Raw genomic sequence first — 21527 nt, 5'->3', positions numbered from 1 at the left:
CCCATAACAAATGAGCAAAATCCCAGAGGAGTGCAACTGAAGGCTGGAGTCAGGTTAGGCGAGCGAAGCAAAAGAAAAAAGTTTGGGGGGGTTCACAAATGGAGGGAAAATTGCACCTAAGGGAAATCTTTCCTAACAGCTGTGTTTGGAATAATATTAGCTTTTCACTGCTTGCCTTATGAAATACAGATTTACTGATGCCAGATGATCCCTACACTGGCTGCCCATTGACAGGCGTATCACTTTCAGCACTCTGTGCATTGCACACACGTTTCTTCACAGGAAAAGCCCATCCTATTCATCTAGCAGGCTGCCCTGGCTTCCTCTTAAGTCTTATAATTATTTTCTCCTCCAAACTCCAAAGTCTAAACTGTCACTTGTTTCTGAAGGATCTTTTCCCTGCACAGCCCTCTGTTTATGGAATGCCCAGCCCCCTGACCTGAGGGCTTGCTCCTCCTTAGCTGCTTTGAAGTGCAACTCATTCGGCACTATAGAAACAATGCTCTCTTTATTGGGTCACCAGTCAAAGCGCGTGTTAATTTCAGGGCTGCTTGCGTGGTACACTGTTTTTTTATGGTAGTGCCACCAGTTTATCAGGACGAACTTACGGTAGTATAAAGCCACAGGTACTTTGTTCCTAACCCACAGCTGTCTTCCGTCGGTTTAACACTATAGAAGAGGACATGGACATGTGCATTTTCTGTACAGCCGACTACAACTTGGAATTCCCTTTTGCTAACACTAAGACGACTGGAGGATCATCTCTTCAGAAGACATCTGAGACTTGTCTTTTTCCCTAATCTTGCTTTATGATCAATTGTGTTTGGTTCCTTCTCCTTAATAAGGGGCCTCCTTCAGACATTGCGCTTAAGAACAGTCTTTAACATAACATAAGAAATGTAGCACAAAGCGCTGTGTAAAATAACATGATCACTTTTATTGATTAAGTTGATTTCATGAAGCTGCATACAAGTACTATAATATGTTTGAACATATAGCAGCGACTACAATTAAAGAACAAGAAGGTATTTGTTTCGCTTATTTTAGTCTACTTACTATCAAAGTACTGAACAGTGTCTCAGTCTCTTTAAAAAAGTATAAAAAAAACATAATATATTCCTACTGCTCACACATTTCCACATTAACTCATTAATTAACTTATATTGTGGTTTTCAAAGAAAACAAAACATATTATTACTGCTGACACATTTCTGCATTGACTTATTAATGATTTAATATTGTGGTATTTCCAGAAGACAAAATACGTTTCTATTAATGAAACCTTTCCACATCTACTCATTAATGATTAAATATTGTGGGAACTCGGGAAAACAAAATACCTCTGTTCTGCTGAGCCATTTTTAAATCCACTTATCAATTTACTATTCTGGTCGTTCTGGAAAACAAAATATAATATTACTACTGGCATAGTTGTGCATCAAGTTATTAATGATTTAATATTGTGGTATTTTTGGAAAACAAAATATATTTTTGACTGCTGAAAGATTTTGACATCGACTTGTTAATGATTCAATATTGTGGGAACTCAGGAAAACAAAATATATTATGTCTACCAACACATTTTCACATCGACTTAATGATGTAATATTGAGGCCATTGAAGAAAATTAAATATATTTCTAGTTCTGACACATTTCCACATCAACTTATTTATGATTTAATATTGTGGTCTTTCAGGAACAATGTTCGTTCAGCTGGGACTGGGGTCCTTCTTTTCCCACACAAGGAATTTGGAAAGACATTAAAATTGAAGCGTATACTGATCTCCGCTTGATCTACCTCACCGTTACTCCTCATTATCGTAAGTAGGGCCCTCCTCTTTTTTTTATATTGCTGATCAGATGTTTTAATGCGATTATACGTTCCAAAAATGCCAATGCAATCAAGTGCAAGAAACTCCTCGGTGCGTTTGACTCTGCTCTGAAAAGATAATCACCTTTCTCCTCAATCAGAAATAACTTTATTCAATTTGTAACTGTGTATAAATAGATATTTTCTCATTAATACTTTGCAATAAATCTTAAGATAATATACATATATATCATCGGGGGCCTGTAGCATTGTGATTCCTTTTCAGTGGAATGTCTAGATTGGGTATTTGATGTCTAGTGGGGGAAATGGGTATGTTGACATTGAAGGTTCACTCTCCTGGATGTGGTTATGTAATTACAACCTCATTTTATCTCTTGGGATGATTGGAGAAGTAGTGCGACCAGAAGGGCACACAGTGTATTGAAGGGGAGGGGGGCACAAGGGGGAGGAAGGTTGGTTTATTTTCAGGTGGAGTGTCATTTTGAAATAACAAAATGTTTGTAATTTTGAGAATTTTCTTTAAATAAAAATCTCAAAAATAAAATGTGAACCTGCCACCAGGCTCTTAATTCGATACATATGTTATCTATGAGAGAGTTTTTAAGATGCAGCCTAAAAGCTGATTGGACTGGGCTATCGCCTGGTAACCTTCCTTTGCAGGCCCTTACACCCATTGAAAACATAAAGGACGCCACCCTCTTTGCGTAGCGGTATAGATTGTGTGAAGGGTTCGCTGCTACTGACAGGATACCCCAAATCTCATCCTTCTCATTTATCAAACTTTCCAGGGCCAATTTCGATACCGATTGGATGATAAAATCACCCAGAATTATCCTACTTATCGTTTTGGTCTTGTACGGTGTTGGGAAATTTCCCAGGTAGGCCCGGGGGCTACTGGGAGTTTGTAGACTCAAAACTCATGAAAGGCCCAACACCTTTACCCAAAGGAAACGTAGTCTCAGACAGACAGCAAGTTCAACAGCCAAAACCAATAGGGATCAGTACAAGGAAAAAGCTCCTGGAACGTCTCGGCGATCTCTGGCTCGCAGGCCAGTTTTTAGCGAAAACCACGTCACAATGACATCATAACCTGGGCCCTTCTCCAGCAAACCTATTGAGCATGTGGATTGGGCGTTAAGTGGTAGTTCTCCTACAGCATCCCCTATACATGTTAGTTCACTGCCTCTCCCATGTCAGGTGTCAGGCCTGGCCCATCCCAATATTGCTGTTACTAAACAATATTTCAGTATGGGGGTCTGATCATTGGTTCTTACTCATTGCTACCTACAACTAGGGTCCTGAACTGTGATTGGCTAGAGCTGGCGTCCCCAGGCCTGGGATCCGAAATGCTTCCCAGCTCGAGGTGTACCTTTTCAAGGTAATAAGTATAACTATGTGTCTGCATTGTATTGTGTGTTCACCCCCCAAGACTATGTAAGTGCCCGTTCACATCATGCATCCCTTGTCTCTTGCTGTAACGACTTTGTTGCAAGCTTCTGTCTGGCTGTGTAAGATCTCTCCTCCTTCCCAGCTGCTAGTTTCGGTTAATCCTCCACTCGGCCGGCTCACGTACTCAGAGACAGTGTCTTGGGCTTCTGGAGCTCTGAATTACTCTGATTTATTTATATTTACTGTGCCGGTGTTACTGCAGTTGAGGGAATGGAGTGTCACTTGTATCTTGGTGGCCTTGGCTGCGGTTTCTGTCCCACACGTTTGCTCTTCTGCTCGTGCTGAATTCGGCTCCGCTCAGCTTTTCTGAAAGGCTTTGGCCTACTGTAAATGTCCTAAATCTTGGTGTGGCTTCCTACATGTTTGGTGTTATTCTATAGTCTCCATAGGTTGGTCATGCATGGCTCTGTCAGGTCGTATAGGTGCTCCTACAGTTCATTAGGTTATTTGCATGTAAGCATCTGCAAGCTTGCTCAGGATCTCTTGCTTCTTGCGGTTTCTGCGTGCTGTAAAGCTAATGACAAAAGAATAAACGTGAAGACAGTGGGCCTCATTACAACCTGCCAGTCCGGGACCGTGCGATTACACGCTGTCGGTTGCGCGCACCACACGGACTCGGAAACGTTGTTACCGCCGTCACGGAATACCCCACGGAAATGGAAATAACGAAGCCACAAGTGGTGCAAAACCCGTTTCCGCCTCCGCCGCCACGGACACGGAACCGGAAATACCATGATCGCCAAAACAGGAAACAGAGAGGCGGCCATCATATAAAAGCACAATCCATTGCCATCCAGAGCCAGCACAAGCACAATCCTGACTCTGAGAAGCCAAAAGGGACCACCAGCATGTCTGCCAGGATTCCTGCTCAGAGGCAGCGCAAACAGCGCTTCAGCGAGGCGGAGCTAACCGTCTTGGTGGAGCACATTGTGGACAATGCTGAGATGCTGTTCAGCGCCGACCAACGGCGTGCCACACAGCAGCGGAGGAAGGAGGTGTGGGCCGAAGCTGCACGCAAGTGCACCGCCGTGGGCGTGGCAGTGAGGAGCGTGAAGGACTGCCACAAGCATTGGGACGACCTGAGGCTGAGGGTACGCAACCTCATTTCCACGCACCGCCAACGCAGCAGTGGGACAGGCGGAGGACCCCCTTCCCCACTGAGGCTGCAAGCATGGGAGGAGCATTGCAGCAGCGTCCTCCACCTAGAGGGAATCCATGGGATTGGGCAGGCTGAGGCAGGAGTGAGCCCACCTGAAGATGCCGGTAAGTGCCCAAACATGAATGCCACATGTAAATATGCAGTTGTGAGTACTGGGCCAAAGGACCCATTAACAATCCCCCCCCCCAGGCAGTGCATGTGTGGGCCAAAGGACCCATTAACAATCCCCCCCCCCCCAGGCAGTGCATGTGTGGGCCAAAGGACCCATTAACAATCCCCCCCCCCAGGCAGTGCATGTGTGGGCCAAAGGACCCATTAACAATCCCCCCCCCAGGCAGTGCATGTGTGGGCCAAAGGACCCATTAACAATCCCCCCCCCAGGCAGTGCATGTGTGGGCCAAAGGACCCATTAACAATCCCCCCCCCAGGCAAAGGACCCATTATGATCCGTATGGCAACCAATATCACTGAATGCAGACACCAGCAATCAGATGCATGTGACTAACAATATTCAATGTACAATCTTAATGACGCATGTGATGCACCCATCTGCCACCACAACAACACTAATTGCATGCCCTTTGTGTCCCCACAACCGTTTCAAGTGACAGTGATACTGCACAACAGGCCAGCCAATCAGCATCGGCAAGTACACTAGCCACCGCCACCACACAGGAGGATGCTGCCGGCAGTTCTGCACCTCTGGCCACATTACCAGCCACTACAGATGTGCGGCACACCACCACCACCACCAACATCCCCACCGTCTCCACACTGGCTGAGTCCAGACAGGTGCCACGGGAACCTATCATGGCCACCCAACACAACACCGAAGGCAGCAGCACTGCAGAGGGGGCGGCCTGCAGTGATAACAGTGCCCCGCAAGAGCACTCGGAAACGGGGCCACAGGGGGAGATGCCCACATTGGAAGACCTGGGCTCCTTCCATGAGCTGGGGTTCAGCCCCACTTCACTGGGGAGTCCCATGAGGTCGCCCACCCCATCCATGGCCGAACTGAATGCCCGCATGCAGCGGATGGAGGACCAGCAGGCTACCCTCACCCAGCTGGTGGAGAGGCAGCTAGAGGAATCCAGGCTGCAGAGGGAGAGCTACAGCGCCTCAGTGCGTCGCATGTCGAGGTCCATTGGACGCTTTGCGAGCACCATAGTGACCCTTGCACGCCATGTGCGGGAGGGCAATGACCACACCTCCAGGCTTGTGGAGGCCATGTTGGTTGCCCAACAGGCAAATCTGGCACGGATGCCCTCAATCCCTGATTCTGGCCAATCAAACACTACCACCCCATCCAGCTCCACTACTGCCAGTCCGAGGAGGCGCTCGAGTAGGCTAACGGGTCCCTTGGGCAAGGTTGCACAGAAGCGCACACGGAAGTGATGGCATGTGTGTGGGGCAGTGCAGGACACATGTGGACTACAAGGGTGTGAGAAGGGTGGGCACGTTTGGGTGGTGGGGTAGGTAGTTTTGGGGGTTTGGACAATGGGCTCTGGGTGGGGGTGGGCACGTTTGGGTGGTGGGGTAGGTAGTTTTGGGGGTTTGGACAATGGGCTCTGGGTGGGGGTGGGCACGTTTGGGTGGTGGGTGGCCCCGGGTGTACAGCTTCCCTAACCAATGCACCTTCTTCCCTGTTGTTATTACATCAATACATCACCATTTCAAATCAAGACATACATGTGTGGACATTGATCATTTATTTTGCAGTGCAACTATTAATTCATTGTCGTCACCATGTTTGTGCATTACTGTGAATGTGCTGTGACTCAAAAGTAAATGCGAATCAGGGCATCCCGTGCTCTCTGGCCATCATGTGCACCCCCAGGGGGAGGCGGTGCCATCCCATCCCCATCTCCATCCCCATCTCCATCCCCATCCCCATCCCCATCTCCATCCCCATCCCCATCCCCATCTTCCTCATCTGCGTCTGGTGGCATTGGGATGTTCCTGCGCAGGCATATATTGTGCAGCATGGCACATGCCAGCGTGATTTTGTCCGTCTTCACTGGGCTGTACAGCAGTGATCCGCCAGATCTGCTCAGACAGCGGAAACGGGCCTTCAGCAGTCCAAATGTCCTCTCAATCATTCCACGTGTGCGGATATGTGCCCTATTGTATGCCTCTTCATGCCTGTTCCTTGGTCTCCGTACAGGTGTCATCATCCATGGCGTGAGTGCATATCCCGCATCACCTACATGGGATGTAGATGGGGGAACATGTCAGTGTTTGTGGCATCATGTCCTCATCTGCTGCTGTGCATTCTTGTATCATCATTCATTCATGCATATGTACCATGCAGTGTCTGGAGGTATGTTTTGGCCATCACGAGGAATGTTGCTGACTGCATATGGGCCTACACATTAACTTGCATGTTTGCTGTGCCCTGCGGGTGACATTTGATTGTGTGCATGTCATGGTGCAGTGCTGTCCACACATGGCAGAGTGACTCCACTGTACGGAAGTAGTAAATACACGTCGTATCATTTTCACGCCTCTCGTGCTTTTTGGGGCAGCGTTTCAATTGAGGGTGGGTGTCTGCAGTGGCACAGGGTTCATGGGAGAGTGACGGGATTGGCTGTGGCAGCGTGTGCACGGGCACATTGTGGTGCCCTGTCATGTCTTCCTTCATGATGTTTGGCATCCGCTGTGTATTTGGTAGATGGAAGGGGGGTGATGCATGTGCGGTCACAGCGGCACACTCACAATGCTCATTGGCCTGGACACACACACACCACTCCGACAGGGTTATAGCATCGTCAGCTGTACTCACCCAATAGCCATGTGCTTTGTCCGGCATAGCGTTCCATGTACCGTGGCAACGTGGAATTCCGCAGTACCAGTGAGTCATGTGATGAGCCTGGGAAACGTGCACAGCAGTGTGTAATCAGTTGCATGGCATCACAAACCATCTGGACATTCAAAGAGTGATACTGTTTCCTATTGCGGAACACCGCCTCAATTGCATGTGGTACTGTCAGCTCGACGTGGGTGCAGTCAACTGCGCCTATGCAATTTGGCATGCCTGCTATGGCATGGAAGGCCAACTTGGTGGCAATGACCTCGGGGCGGGTGCGGGGTAGGGCTATGTGTTCCGACACATGGCGCAACAGGGCATCCAGTACCTGTACCAGGATTTTTGAGAAACACGGTTGTGATATGCCGTGCAGCTCACCAACCGTGTGTTGATAGGTGCCAGTGCCAAGGAAATGCAGAACTGAGACAACCTTCAAGAGGGGGGGGATGGCGGTGGGGGTGTCAATTAGGCTGCTGATGTTGTCCTCAATCATGGCGGTGATGTGCAGGATTGTTGCACGGTCCAGCCGGTATAGGGTGTGGATCTGTCCTGGAGTGAGGTTCCAGGGTGAGGCCCTGATGCGTGGTATTGGTGGCTGGCGGCGGGGTCGGGCTGGCTGGGCAATGGGGTTTGCCATAGCTGAAGGGTTGGCTGGTTGCCGCCTGCGCCTCCTCCGCCTACGCCTCCTCCTCTGCGCCATTACTGCCACCATGTGCAGTACTGCCTGTTGGTTGAGTAGGCCCAGTCCCAGTGCTACTAGCCCTGCTGCCTGCATGGTTCTGTGTTGTGTTGGGCTGGGTGTGGCCCTTTTGTAGGCTCCCAGTGGCCTGCTAGGTCTGATTTGGTGCACCTGTGCCCTGATTCAGTTCAGCTGGCAGTGTATAACGCCATGTTCGCGGTGGCGGCGGTTCCGCCACCGTGATCACGGTATTTCCGCCATTTTTTTCCCGGTATTTCCGTGTCCGCGCTAGTTGTGATGCTCACGGTGTTTCGTGTTGCCGGTAACGGAGGGGTTTCCGTGCAGGCGGAATTAAGGGGAACCCTATTTCCGCAGTGGCGGTTTAGGGTGGTGCTATTACCGGGGCCGCGGGTCATGATTGCGCGGACATGGAAACGGTGCCGGTATGGTTTTACCGGCAGTGTTAATTCCGGACCGGAGTACTTGTAATGAGGCCCAGTATGTTTATGTCTCTGTCCTCTACCTTATAGAACTGTACACATGTGTTTTTCGTGTATTCGGGTGCGTGATTGTGTCCCGATGTGCGGATGGCACATGTGCTTCATGTCTAACGCTGCTATGTCGTGATGTCTCTAACGACGTCATGCATGGACTCATGGCGCTTTAGTCGAGACTGTCAATGGAGGTGTCCTTACTCACGTCCTGAGGCTCCTCATCCACTCTGGGTAATGTTTGCACTGCTCCTGGACTATAGGCTTGGCTGAGTGGGTACCTTTCGATGTACTTGTCTATTATGGGAGTGCTGGGAATCAGTCTGAAATGGTACGAACGATTGTGGTACCTTTGGTTCTTTTTCTGGGTCGTGTGTCTTGTGGGAGGGTGGGGAGGGTTGGGATTTGACGATCCCTCTTCTTTTTTTTTTTTTTTTAAACTTTATTTATTGGTGCACACAAGTCGATCACATACATTTCACCTTTCTAACGTAATTAAACTTCATTAATGATACACAATCAGGTATTCTCCGATTCTGATTCTTCCGCTATAGCCCTGTCCGCAAGGTACTGCTTGTATCGATCCCATATATTTCTGGGTCTGGCTGTGGGTAGTACAGAGTCTATATACATTTCTTCGGTGTCGTTGGTCCACAACATGTCTTTCTCCCAGTCTGCCTTAGTTGGGGGGGTTACACTTTTCCATTTCAACAATATTGCCCTTTTGGCAATTAGCAAGCTCAAATTTAATAGCTTACGCCACATCGGATTCATCTTCTCAACCACACCCAACAAACATAGCTTTGGCGTCCACAGGACAGGTAGATCCGCCATTACATCAAGCGTAGCACAGACCTCCCTCCAGTACTCTTTCAATTTTATACATTCCCAAAGCATGTGGTAGATATTTGCATCCTCAGCATGGCATCTCGGGCACAATCCCGAGGTGGAGGGGTAGATTTGCTGTAGCTTTGCAGGTGTGTAATGCAGCCTATGTATTATTTTATAGTGTATAAGCTTATATCTGGAGTTGCATGAAATACTTTTGGTAAGCATACATATTTGCTTCCATTCATGTTCCTCTATTTGTTGCCCCAAGTCTAGTTCCCAGTTGGGCCTTGCCTGGTGGTCCCCTTCTGGGCGTGTCTGGGTTATGATTTTATAGAGTGCAGCAGCTGTGACTTTTTGGGTCCCACTCGTGAACATATAGCCCAGCCCCATATTTATTTCTGGTTCCTTCGGAAGGGAGGGGTAAGCCCTTTGCATGGTGTCTTTAATTTGATGGTACTGCCATTTGTGTCTATTTGTGTTCCCAACTACTTCCTTTAGGTCGTCCCATGTTGCTAATAGCCCATCCCGGAACAGCTGGCCACACTGCGCAATCCCTCTGGAATTCCAGTGCGTAGCCACCTCCCCCTCGAGAGAGAATGGTGAACGCGGGAACCCAATTTCGGCATACTCGGGTGATACAGCCTGCCTTTACCAAATATATCCGCTATCTTAGCCCATGCTGTGGTTGTCACCTTCGTGGGGTCTAATGAGTTATGGTGTTTAGGTGTCGGTTCCAGCATTTTATGCAGAGCCAGTATTGATTCTTTAGCTTGTTGGTCATGTGGCGGCGGCCCCGGGTCAATGAAGTTTGCAGCCCAGTGTGCTGCATAGTATGCCTGCGCCGAAAGGTAATAAAGCTCCAGATCCGGAGCGGCCAGCCCCCCCCGTTGGTATGTGTTAGTTAATGTCTTCCAATTAATCCTTGGGTGCCCACCCCAGACGAACAATGTGCAGGCACTCTTCATCTTGGAAAACAGTGTGCGCCCCGGCCACACCGGGACTGTGTGAAACAGGTAGAAAAGTTTTGGCAGTATGATCATCTTTACAAGAGCTATTCTCCCCATCAGTGATATAGGAAGGGTGCTCCAGCGCTTCATTTTTGCACACAGGGAGTCAGACAATGCATTATAGTTTAGTGCCCGTGTGAGCTGGGCTGTCCTCGCTATGTATGCCCCCAGATAGAGTATATGTGTGGGGCTCCACACGAGACCGGATAAGTCCCTGGGTTCCGTTGTATTCTTTGTGAGTGGGAATACCTCTGATTTATTAGGGTTGAGTCTCAATCCGGAATACCCGCCGAACTTATTCACCTCCGCCAGCACCTTGCCCAGTGTGTGGTCCGGGTTACTAAGATATAACAAAATATCATCCGCGTATAGAGTGATAATCTGCCTCCTGCCCTCCAACCATATTCCGAATGCGCTGTAGCGTGCCCTGAGAATGTCAGCCAGCGGTTCTATCACTAGGGCGAACAGCAGTGGCGATAGGGGGCAACCCTGTCGAGTGCCTCCCAACAGCTCCAGGACTTCCGTTAACGCGCCATTGATTCTGATCCTGGCGTAAGGGTGGGCGTATAAAACTTGGATCCACCTTATGATATTGGGACCAAAGCCGTAGTTGCGTATTACCCCAAACAAAAAGGGCCAAAAAACCGTATCAAACGCTTTTTGCATATCCAATGAGACCGCTATTGCTTGGGTCTCCGGGGATATTGTTGCTAGTATCTTGTGGCATCGTCTAATGTTGGTTGCTGTGGATCTGCCCGTAATAAAACCTGCCTGATCGTCATGTACCATGTATGGCATTAACGATGATAATCTGGTTGCCAGCATTTTAGCGAAAATCTTCGCATCTGTGTTCATTAGTGACAGCGGCCTGTACGACCCACACTCCTCTGGCGGTTTCCCCTGTTTAAGCAGTAGCGTGATTACTGCTTCCCTTGTTGTTTTAGGGAGTTCTCCCTTATTCAGGGCCTCCGCCCACACAGTGTACAGCCTGGGCACAAGGAGATCGCTAAATTCCTTGTAGAATTCTGCTCCCAAACCGTCTGTGCCTGGGGCTTTCCCGTTGGGGAGCGCTTTTATCGCTTCGGCTATCTCTGCCTCCGTGATCGGGGTCTCGAGGGACTCCCTAGTGGCGTCAGCCAGGAGTGTTGTCGGTATTTGGGATAGGTAGGTGTCTATCTCCGCATCAGTACTGTCACATTGAGGGGAGTACAATTTCTTATAGAAATCGTAAAATACCTTTTTCACCTCAGTATCTTTAGTGGTCACTGTGCCATCCGGCAGCTGTACGCACGATATCGTTGTCATGCCTCTCTCTCCCCTTACCATTTTCGCCAGCAGTCTCCCTGGTCTTTCTCCCTCCCCATATCGTCTTGCAGCCACTGGTCTGTCGAAATAGCGGATCTCCTGCTCCGCTGCTTCTATGTATTCATCCAGTCTAGTTTTAATGTCAGCGCTTATTTGCGCTGAAGGAGAGTGTGCATATTGTGTTTGTAAGGTAGCTATCTGTGTTTCTAGTCGTGACAGTCTGTCCCTAATGTCCCTCAGGACTCCGCATTCGACAGCTATAGAGCTGCCTCTGATGCAAACCTTGAATGCCTGCCATAGTGTTGCAGGACTAGACACCGTTCCCTCATTGATCTCAAAAAACTCCTGTATTTTACTAGCCATTGCGTTTCTATAGACGAGATCTCGGAATGCCTGGGGCTTAAACCTCCATGGTGGCCTACTTGCCCTAATTCCGGGGATTTTAATTGTTAGCTGTATTGGGGAGTGATCCGAGTACGTCCTGGGGAAGATATGTGTATCTGTAACCCAACCCAGCAACTCATTGTCAACCAGCCATAAGTCAATTCTTGAGTGCATGTCGTGGACAGAAGAGTAGAATGTGTATTCCCTTTTAGACGGATTGAGCGCTCTCCATGCATCTTTCAGGTTGAGGTCAGACATGTGAAGGTGTATTTTCTGTGCCGCCTTAGTGAGTGTCCTAGCCCTTATTGATGTGTGGTCCAGGTTCACATCAAGGATGGTGTTGAAATCCCCCCCGCAGATTAAATGGGCCGTCGGGTACTTTGCCAATTTCTCGAATATTCCAGCATAAAATTCTGGGTCATCTATGTTCGGCCCATACACATTAAGGAGGACTATTTCGCTGCCACTGAGGGTTCCATGTAGCAATATGTATCTGCCTTCAGGGTCTGTTTCTGAATGTGCACAGTGGAATTGAAGTGTTTTATGAACAAGGATCGCCACCCCCCTCGCCCTTCTCGAGTAGGTTGTAAAATATTGATGAGGCCCCCAACTCGGGATTAGATGTCCAGTTAAATGGGGCCCTAGGTGCGTTTCCTGAAGGAAAACTATTTTGGGGCCTAGCCTGTTTATGTATGCTATGATCTTTCTCTTCTTCACATGTATACCCAAACCACGTACATTCCAGCTCAATATTTTCAGGCCATCGGTGTCTGGTCTAGCCATTATCTAACCAGAGATTATGCCCGTTTCCTTGGATGTGTAACCTAACTGTGTATTTAATAGTTGTAGTGTCGAAGACTTGTGCACTTTTCATTTCAATCCCAACTTTTTCAGAACTAGTATCCCAAACCATTCGCCCATCTCCTCCCCCCTCCCTCATAGTTCCCCGAACTTTAACTATGCTTATTGATCCCACCCTTCCTCCTCCCAACATTTAACGTGCACTTGCTACAGGGGGGGCTGTAGTGACCACCATTGCCCGGAACTCTCATCGTCATTTCTAATATGACTGGTTCTCAGTTGTTACTCTCATTCATGTCAGCACATGCGGGTGTAGCTAGCATATGTGATTGTTCAGTTTAGCTTTGAGTCTCCCGCATGTGGGCCCCCCAATTGGGAGCCTCAGCTGTTTACAGTCCCTTTTGAATCTGCATCATAGTAGCATTTTGTCTCCCGTATGTTTCATGCGTCTTCCTCGCTTCTTGGCCTCACGACAGGACCAGGGATGTGTGTTTCAACGAAGTTTTCCGCCTCCTCGGGGAACGTAAAGAAGTATGTCTTGTTTTGATGCTGTATCTTGAGCCTCGCCGGATAGAGCATGGCGTATTTTACTTGGCGTTCGCGTAGTAGCTTCTTTACACCCGTGAACAGTTTCCTTTCCTGCTGTACCGCCAGCGTGAAGTCTGGGAAAATGCGGATTATGTTGGCCTCCCAACTTAATTCCTGTTTCTCCCTGGCAGTCCTTAATATCAGATCCCTGTCTCTGTAATTGAGCAAGCGTGCAACAATGGGCCTGGGATATGCCCCAGGTTTCGGTTTGGGTGCCAGTGATCTGTGTGCCCTTTCCACGATGAACATTGCCGACCAGCCAGGATCCCCCAGTAGACTGCGGAGGAGGTCTTCCACCGCCTTTTCTATTGACCCCTTTAGAGCTTCTTCTGGAACCCCGACAATGCGGATATTGTTCCGTCGAGACCTGGCCTCCAAATCCTCACACTTGGATTTCACTGTTCCCAGATCGATCGCCATTGCAGAGACCGTGGTCTTCAAAGCCTCAAGTGCGTCCTCGGCCCCGGATATTCTTGTCTCCGCCTCTGTAATGCGTGCTGTTGTCTTGTCTAGCTTGGTTTTAATGGATGTAACATCAGCTGTTATCCCGTCCAATTTGACATTGAGCGCGAGAAACCCCTGTTGCATTGCCTGGAAGACCGCTTGCGGATCCATCATGGCTGGAGCCGCTGGTTGTTCACTTGGTGGCACTTCTTCAGACATCGAGGGTTGTGCTCCTCTGTCGAGTGCTTTCGTGAATCTTTCAATGGATCCCTTCACTTTCTTTTGACCAGAACGATTGGGCATTGTCTGTACGGGGTCCGCTCCACCCCTCCCCCTCTCAAGTCTCTGGAGATTGTCCAGTGTCCGCAGTCCGCTTATGTGTGTGGCTTGTGGCGTTTCCTCCAGGCTGTTATATACAACCGCCGTGGCCAGAGAGCACGTTCCAGTTCCTGCCACCCCCCTTATTGCCTTGTCCTCCGGTGCTGGCCGCCAACAGGGAGCATTCCCATCAGCTCCACACCTCCACTGGCCCCGAGCTCTACCGAACCTACACGGCAAGCTGGGGTGTGATGTCTGCAACAGCGGGGGGCCTGGGTGGATCACCGCAATGCTCCTCCAGTTCGGAGTAATAGGCTCTTATCCCGCACGAGGGTCTGCTGGCTGTCGCACCACTCCCCCACCACCAGTGACTTCCAGTGGGCCTCAAGCCCGCCGCCTCCGATGAACACCGCCTCCGTTTGCCGCGGGCCACCACCCCCCTTCCGATGTGTCTTAGTGTCTGCGCCCTGCTATCAAGCCATGGGGTGTCCCTTGGGTCGCCGAGTGTCCACAGTTATGTAGGGGACGCGGTATGGGGCACGCGCCTGGGCGCCTATATGCGTGGGCGGGATGGGAGATCACCCCGCTGGCTCCGTCACAGGTTTCCTCAGTGCTCCAGGTGTCCGTTAGCGCGGGGAGGCCCGATGTGGACCGTCCCAGCGCCCACGACCGGACTGCGGCCGCGTACCCCTGCCGGCCGCCGGGGAGCAGCAGTTCAGTTAGGCCCCCGCGCCCTCCTACCTTGCGGGCCGCGGGCCCTGTCTCCGGATGTCTTGTGCCCTGGCGGGGGCGGGAGGGGGGAAAGGCTGCAGGCACTCAACGGTCTCCAGAGCGCCCGCGTCCCCCGCCGGCCTGCTGTGCCTTCTCTGCGTCCTCGGCCGCCCGTGCCGCTGTCGCCGGGCTCCTCCCCTCCTTCAGCGGCGGTCCAAGCCGTATGATCTATTACACGGCGCGACTCCGCCAGTTAAGCGAGTTTCTACACGGGACTTTGCTTGCCGCTAGATGAGGTGTTGCTCCATGGATTGTTCGCGTTTTTCAAGCGAACCGAGTCGATTTTTTAATGTTATTGGCTTCCAGGCCTTGGTCGTCGCAGGAGCTCACACGAGTGCGACCATTCCGTCTCGTGCGCAACAGCGCCCCTGACGATCCCTCTTCAATGGAAAGTATCTTCCAGCCTTTCAAATACATTTGGGTTTGGTCTTAAATGGAGATTAACAAGTATATAGCTAATGCTGCCTGGGAGGATCAGTCTCAGTGCGAGTATATCCACGGAACCCGTAACAATACTAGTACAGGATGAATTTAATGAGAGCCTGACCCAAATAAATTGAAAGACTCCCTTTTGGTTTATCTCTGGACCCTTTTGTGGCCAAAATATTAAAAAACAGAGCACCATTCTGTTTAGGTAGACTCCAATCCCAGGTTTCTTGTAGGCATGTATTGTCATGATGATTAATAATCTCTTGGCATTCTGGATCTTCAAGTTTATTACCCAGGCCCTGCTGTTCCACGAGAAGAGAGACATTCCAGATGATGTTGGCCGGCATAAATCAGGCTTGTTCAATATCGTTTGATTATTTGTTACGCTCACCTGGTCTCTGCTGGGGTGTTTGGGCACGGTTGGAGCCCTCCCTGGACTGGACTCCTCTGGTTCGGGCTGTTCCCTAGACTGCGTTAGTGCAGACTGCTCGGGTTACTGGTTGTACCCTTGGGAGAAGGTAAGAGGCAATAAGAATGCTGCGGTGGAATAGCGATCCCCCTCGAACCCTTTGTGCCAAAAGGGGATGAGCATGCGTTTTCCCATACGACCTCACCTGTTGTATTGTAAGGATGAGGTCTCTGTCCTGCTTTCCATCAGCAGGGGCGCCGTTTATAGACCAAGTTGCATCACTGTTTCTTGTGTGTGGTGGCCCAGACCGGCTGCGACCAATCCCGCCTTGAAGGTATGTGTTTCATAACAATGATTATTGTCCGTATCTTTTGTGGTGATTTTCCCAAATGATTATTGTCTGTAACTTTATGTCCTTTCCTTCCCCTTTAGGTATGAAGAAGGCCCGCGAGTACGCAGTGATGGAAGCGCGTCCAAAACGCGGCCAATCCGGAGAACCTGCAAGAGGTAAGTTGGGTTTCCGGATGATGCGCTAAATTTGGAGTTGCGCGGCCAAGCGTTAAAAGTTTATGTAATTGCTAACCTTGTGCATTCTGTTTCCTTTGCAGGTTCAGCTAGTCGGCGCTTGATGGCGAGCGGTGCTCTGAACTCCTATTGGCTGCTAGATGGACGAATCCGCGAGGATGTTGAGCCGGAAGATGACCCCGTGTTGGTGGGCGTTCGGGACAGGCAAGGGCATCCGTTGTCAATGTGCATTAGATTGGTTGGCTAATGAGGATTGCAGTGGGGGTGAGGAGTCCTGGGGGATAAAGAGGAGTTAGTGGCCGGGGGAAAAGGTAACCTAGGCCCAGTTAGGGCAGGGAGTGGGAGAATGGAGGAAGGGGCCGTAATTGAAACTATGAACCAGAAGGGGGTAACGCTCTGTGTTCGATGGCCAACAAGTCTTTAGCAAGAGGTTCACCTGCCAGAGTGATTTTAATAAAGTCTCAACTGTTATCCTTCTTATCAGGAAAACGAGCTACGTCAGTTATATCAGAACGAATCACAGAAAAACAACCCTTCTCATGTTCAGCCAATGAGTGCACTTATTAATGAGTGCTCCCACTTTCTCAGCCATTGAGGATTTTGGTAAATTTGTCATGTTCCTGTGCAGTGCTCTTCTCTCCACTGGTAACTGCTGAAATGCTCCTACCTAAAATGTCCACTTTCGTTAATAAACGAGCTGTACTTACAAATGGCACTGCTTACAAATGGATGACCCCTTTGCAGACTAATCGGGTATGTTCTATCCACTGCACTCTTAGATGCTTTTGCTCTTGCAATATTGGAATGCCTTTCCATACCTTTATTAACTTTTTGGCCTAATGGTATACAGTTAGGACTTGTCAGCGGAGGAGGCGGTGTATGCTTTAGACCTGGCTTAGCCCTTGTTTAAGAACCCCCTGCAGTGATTGGTAGAGTGGTATTGGGTATAACTTCGGTATAACTTCGGGGGCTTGGAATGACAGACACTACATTGGCCATAGCACAGTTTCCATCCAAAGCACTAACCACCTTTTTCAGAGATTGCATTAAAGCCAAAACCTGATTAATAATACACTTCAGATCCTCTCTTAATGCGGAGATGAGAACATTTGAAGTAACACATCCCACACAGCATGCTCCAGATATAACATTGGGGGCATCCGTGCTGTATTCAGCCTGAGTGCTTGTGGCTAAATTCTTAACTTCATTTGCTAAAGGGATACTCTCACTGCCTACGTCCTCCGATACACAGCGAGTCATTGGCAATTTTAGGTCCAGATATTTTGTTAAAGTCTCATTTGGGTCTTTAACATCAGATGAGGTACCAAAATTCTTAATAGAGACAAACTCCTCTGTCAATTCGGACAGAGCCAAGAATCTTATTACTGCAGGCCACAGTTGAGTGAATTTCATGGTGGTTTACAAACGATACTTGATAACTCCTACCCTCTTTTTGACCTTCTGGATCCGGTAATTCATGTATGTCTTGACAGAGACATTCTTGGTAATGTGAGGTGGTAATTGTTTTGGTAGGCCGCCAGATGGCTTGGCAATAATGTCAGTATTATCAGAAGTATTCACAACAACGTACGGTCAAGGGGTTTTGTCGGTTCCATGTGTTAATAACCCTGGAAAAATATCGCTATACAAAAATATCGGCATATTTTTGTGGCGATATTAAGGCATGGAACCTGCATGGCTCACCCCTGAAACCCGTGTATTATTTTAAAAGGAGCGGGGGACACCCCCGCAACCCCTATTCCCAAAAACCCCAAATATTATCCCCAATAAAAATATCGCTTATGGCCGTTCCTGACGACATATATACGGCGATATTTTTGTTGGGATAATATTACGTGATACCGTTTTGTCATTGTCACCTCAGAAAGACGTTATTCCACCTCATCAATCAGGATTTTTGCTTCGTGTATCGGAACCGTAGATGACATAGATTTCATCTTGGGAGGTATGGTGATCCACTCTGGGCTGGCCTTTCTTTTTTTTTCTTTTTTAAACTTCTCTTTATTGTTTTAATAACTTGAGAAACAACGAGATCCCCAAAACATGCCCCTCCTCCCTCACCCCCCGACCATGCCAAAGCGCCCCCAATCTTCCCCCTCCCCCTCCCTTTCTTCCCGATGTATCAAGCAAGAAGGTCCAACAGTTTGAGTCTCTGAGGTCGCCACTGCTCCCGGAATTCCCACTTCAAATAGTCCTAGGTCTCTCCCCATTCCTCCGCAAAATCCCCCAATTTATTGTTAACCGCAAACATGGCCCGTTCCAATGACACAATCTCCCACATTTTCCTCATCCAGTCCTGCTCCGTTGGGATCCTGGGGATCTTCCACCTTTGGGCGATGAGAGCCATCGCGGCCAATATAAAAACTACTTGTGACTTACGTTGCCCCACTCCCCTCCCGACGCCCCTGACTCTCGCCGTCTTCCCAATAGAATCTCCCAGGGGTCTTGACTCATGCCCTTCCCCAATGCCTGGTCTTGAGCCCACAAGTTAACCCTCCAGAAAGCCCTAATAATAGGGCAATCCCACCAAATATGAGCCTCCGTGCCTTCTTCGCCACAACCCCTCCAACACGTCCCAGAGGTTACAGGAAATATTGCATGAATGCGAGCCGGGTTATAATGCCAGCCAAATGGGTACTTGTACCAGGCCTCCTGGAGTTGAACAGCCCTAGCCACCTTTGGGATCAATCTCCAAAGCCTCTCCCAGTCCTCCCATTCAATACCTGCCCCCAGCAGCCCCTCCCATCTGGACATATAAGGCCATTTTATTATCGGGCCAGCAGACTCCCGAAACCTATAGAGATTCAAGATCAACCCTCTGGACCCCTCGTGCGTCAGGAAGTAGTGTTCGAACCGAGTCAGTTTGTGGGTTGCCGCCCTTCAAGCCTCTGTGGACATCACCCAATGTGTGAGTTGGAAATATCTAAGCAGTTCCCCCTCGCCCACCACAAACTCCTGCTTACCTTCTTCAAAGAATTTCACTTTCTGGCCTCGAAACATATCTGAGGACCCTGCACCCCCCGCCCTCCCACTTCAGGAATGCCCCCTTTTCCATCCCCGGGGTGAAGTCCCCATTGTTGAAGGTGGGGGTGAACGGCGACGGAAAGGTAGTGATCCCCAATTTCTCCACTACCCCGTCCCAAATGTCAACCATCCCCTTTGTAATGCTGCTCATGTATAGATGTGACGGTTTTAGCCTGCGCGGAAGCCAGAGTACCTCTCCCAGGTGGTGCCGGGCCACCGCTCTATCCATTTTAACCCACTGTTTGTTGTATTCCGCAGAGAACCAATCCCTGATTACCCTGAGCTGCACCGCTTCGTAGTAGCGGTGAAAGTTCGGCAAGGCCAAGCCCGCCATCCCCCTGGATGCTAGCAGTAGGCGTCTGGCCAAACGCGGCCTCTTACCTTCCCAGACAAAGTACTTAGCTGCCTTGTCTAATTCCCTAAAGAAGCTAGCTGTGATGGTCAATGGAATAGCCTGAAATAAGTAAAGCCACTGTGGGAGGACCACCATTTTGAGCGCCGCGCCCCTTCCTAACCACAATATCCTTAGGGAGCTCCACCTCATGAGGTCTTTTTTGAGTGCAGCCAACAAGGGAGGGTAATTTGCCCCAAACCATCCCAACAGCTGATGCAGATTTACCTGCAGGCCGGAGACTGCCCCGAATTTGGACAATAGTGCCGTACACGCCCCTATAGACTCCCTTGGGCTTGTCAAAGTAAGCAACATGTCATCGTTAGCCGTTGTCTCCCGTTCGTGCTCCTGGAGGCCTCTTTCCAGTAAGTCAGTCCTTTCCCCCAATTGAGCTACTTCTTGCCGGATTTCCCCCAGAGCCGCGTTGAGGTCGGTTCTCATGAGTTGGAACTGGTCCTGGAAAGTTTGAGCCAGAGAATCTCTCGGGGTCTGCATTTCCCCCCTGAGATCTTGCCTCGTCATCTGTGCCAATTCTGCAACCGCCTCACTGCCCCTTTGCTCCTGTGAATGCCCACTGCCGGTTTCGTGCAAGTCCTTATCGTCCATAGCAGGCCAAAGTGTGGGCAGGGTCCCCTGGGGCGCTCCAGCGGGGTGACCGGCCCCCCCTAATTTTCCTCTAGACCTGGAGAACATCTATGCCAGGCCCGGGCCGCAGCCCCCACCACTATCGGGGCAACAATCCCAGCCCCTCGTTACAGCTTAGTAGGCCGGAGACCCCCCGCCCCCAAACCCAGCCAGACCCCCCCACTCCTGGCGGGATCAACCTCCCCTCAGCCCTGATGCTCCGTCCTCTGAGGGGTGCGCTCCTTCTTCTCCGGGGATGTCCTAAATGTCTAGCACGCTGCAAGCCGCTTTTGATCCCTGTCGCCTGCCAAGAGGTAGTGCTGTTTGGCCTCTCCTGCTCCTTCCTCACTCCTCTTTCCCGGCAATGTCCACTCAGTCCCACTAGACGCACAATCGCAGTGCTCCGCTGAGATCAGCCTCTCAGGAGATGATCACGATGCTCCGCTGGAATAAGCACCTAAAGAGAGGGAGAGTACCAAGATGGCAGTGCCCCTCTTCCAACCATCCCTGCCCCCGCCAAGGTCCTCTCCGATGCCCTTGTGAAACTGTGCCCGAGGGCCTCCAAACCCTGTTCCGGCGCGCAGCCCGCAGCTCCCTACACACTCTCGGGCCCGGGGATGCCCCTCCTCCCGGTCCTCACCCTTGCTTCCACTGTGCCCGCCGGGGACCAAATCTGCAGTCCTGCGACGGGGGGAGTGAGGTGATCCCCCTCCCCCACCCGCATGCCACACTTTCCAGGCCAAGGGGGCCCCACCAAGGCTTCTAGGGAGCCGTGCGCCAGCCCCTACCGCCGCTACCTTCTCTGGGGGGGTAGGCCGCTTAGGCGCTCGCTGCCGCCTCACCTGCCCTGGAGGCGCTGCTCTCCTCTCAGTCCCGCTCAGACAGGGGCAGGGGCTGGCTCCATGATGATGGCCCGCCTGGGCTGCCCCCAATCACCGCTGCAATTCTCGAGGGGACCCAGGCTCCACATGAGCGGGTGTGACTCGCGCTGCGCCCCCCCCGCTGGTGGCCACACGCCGCTTCCCAACGGTCGCTGTGGTGCTGCACGTCCCCGCAGCTTCCTCCTGGTGGCAGCACTTCGCTATCCTGGGGGCTCCGCGGCGCGACTCCTCCGCTGTTGCGCTCCCCCACTATAACTGCTTGCCACTTCTGCAGCCCGGGAGCCTGGGCCCCAGTGGGGGGGGGGGTGGTGGATCCTCCAGCGAACCCGGCCCGGGATGTCGGAGCAGTCGTCGCACG

The 21527-nt window shown here is 50.5% G+C and overlaps 1 protein-coding gene across 1 annotated transcript in view; it reads left to right on the top strand.

Moving 5' to 3' along the window:
* The window catches only part of MANBA (mannosidase beta), a 907503-nt gene that overhangs the window by 327316 nt on the left and 558660 nt on the right, over nt 1–21527 (top strand). The window contains exon 5 of the mRNA XM_069630691.1: nt 1698–1821. Within this exon, the coding sequence (XP_069486792.1) occupies nt 1698–1821 (124 nt within the window). The remainder of the gene's footprint in view (nt 1–1697; nt 1822–21527) is intronic.

Source organism: Ambystoma mexicanum, chromosome 6q, assembly GCF_040938575.1.
Source record: "Ambystoma mexicanum isolate Mex_15411 chromosome 6q, UKY_AmexF1_1, whole genome shotgun sequence".
Classification (NCBI taxonomy): domain Eukaryota; kingdom Metazoa; phylum Chordata; class Amphibia; order Caudata; family Ambystomatidae; genus Ambystoma; species Ambystoma mexicanum.
Note: the sequence above shows the minus strand (reverse complement) of the source record. Positions and strands in the feature narration are given on the sequence as shown.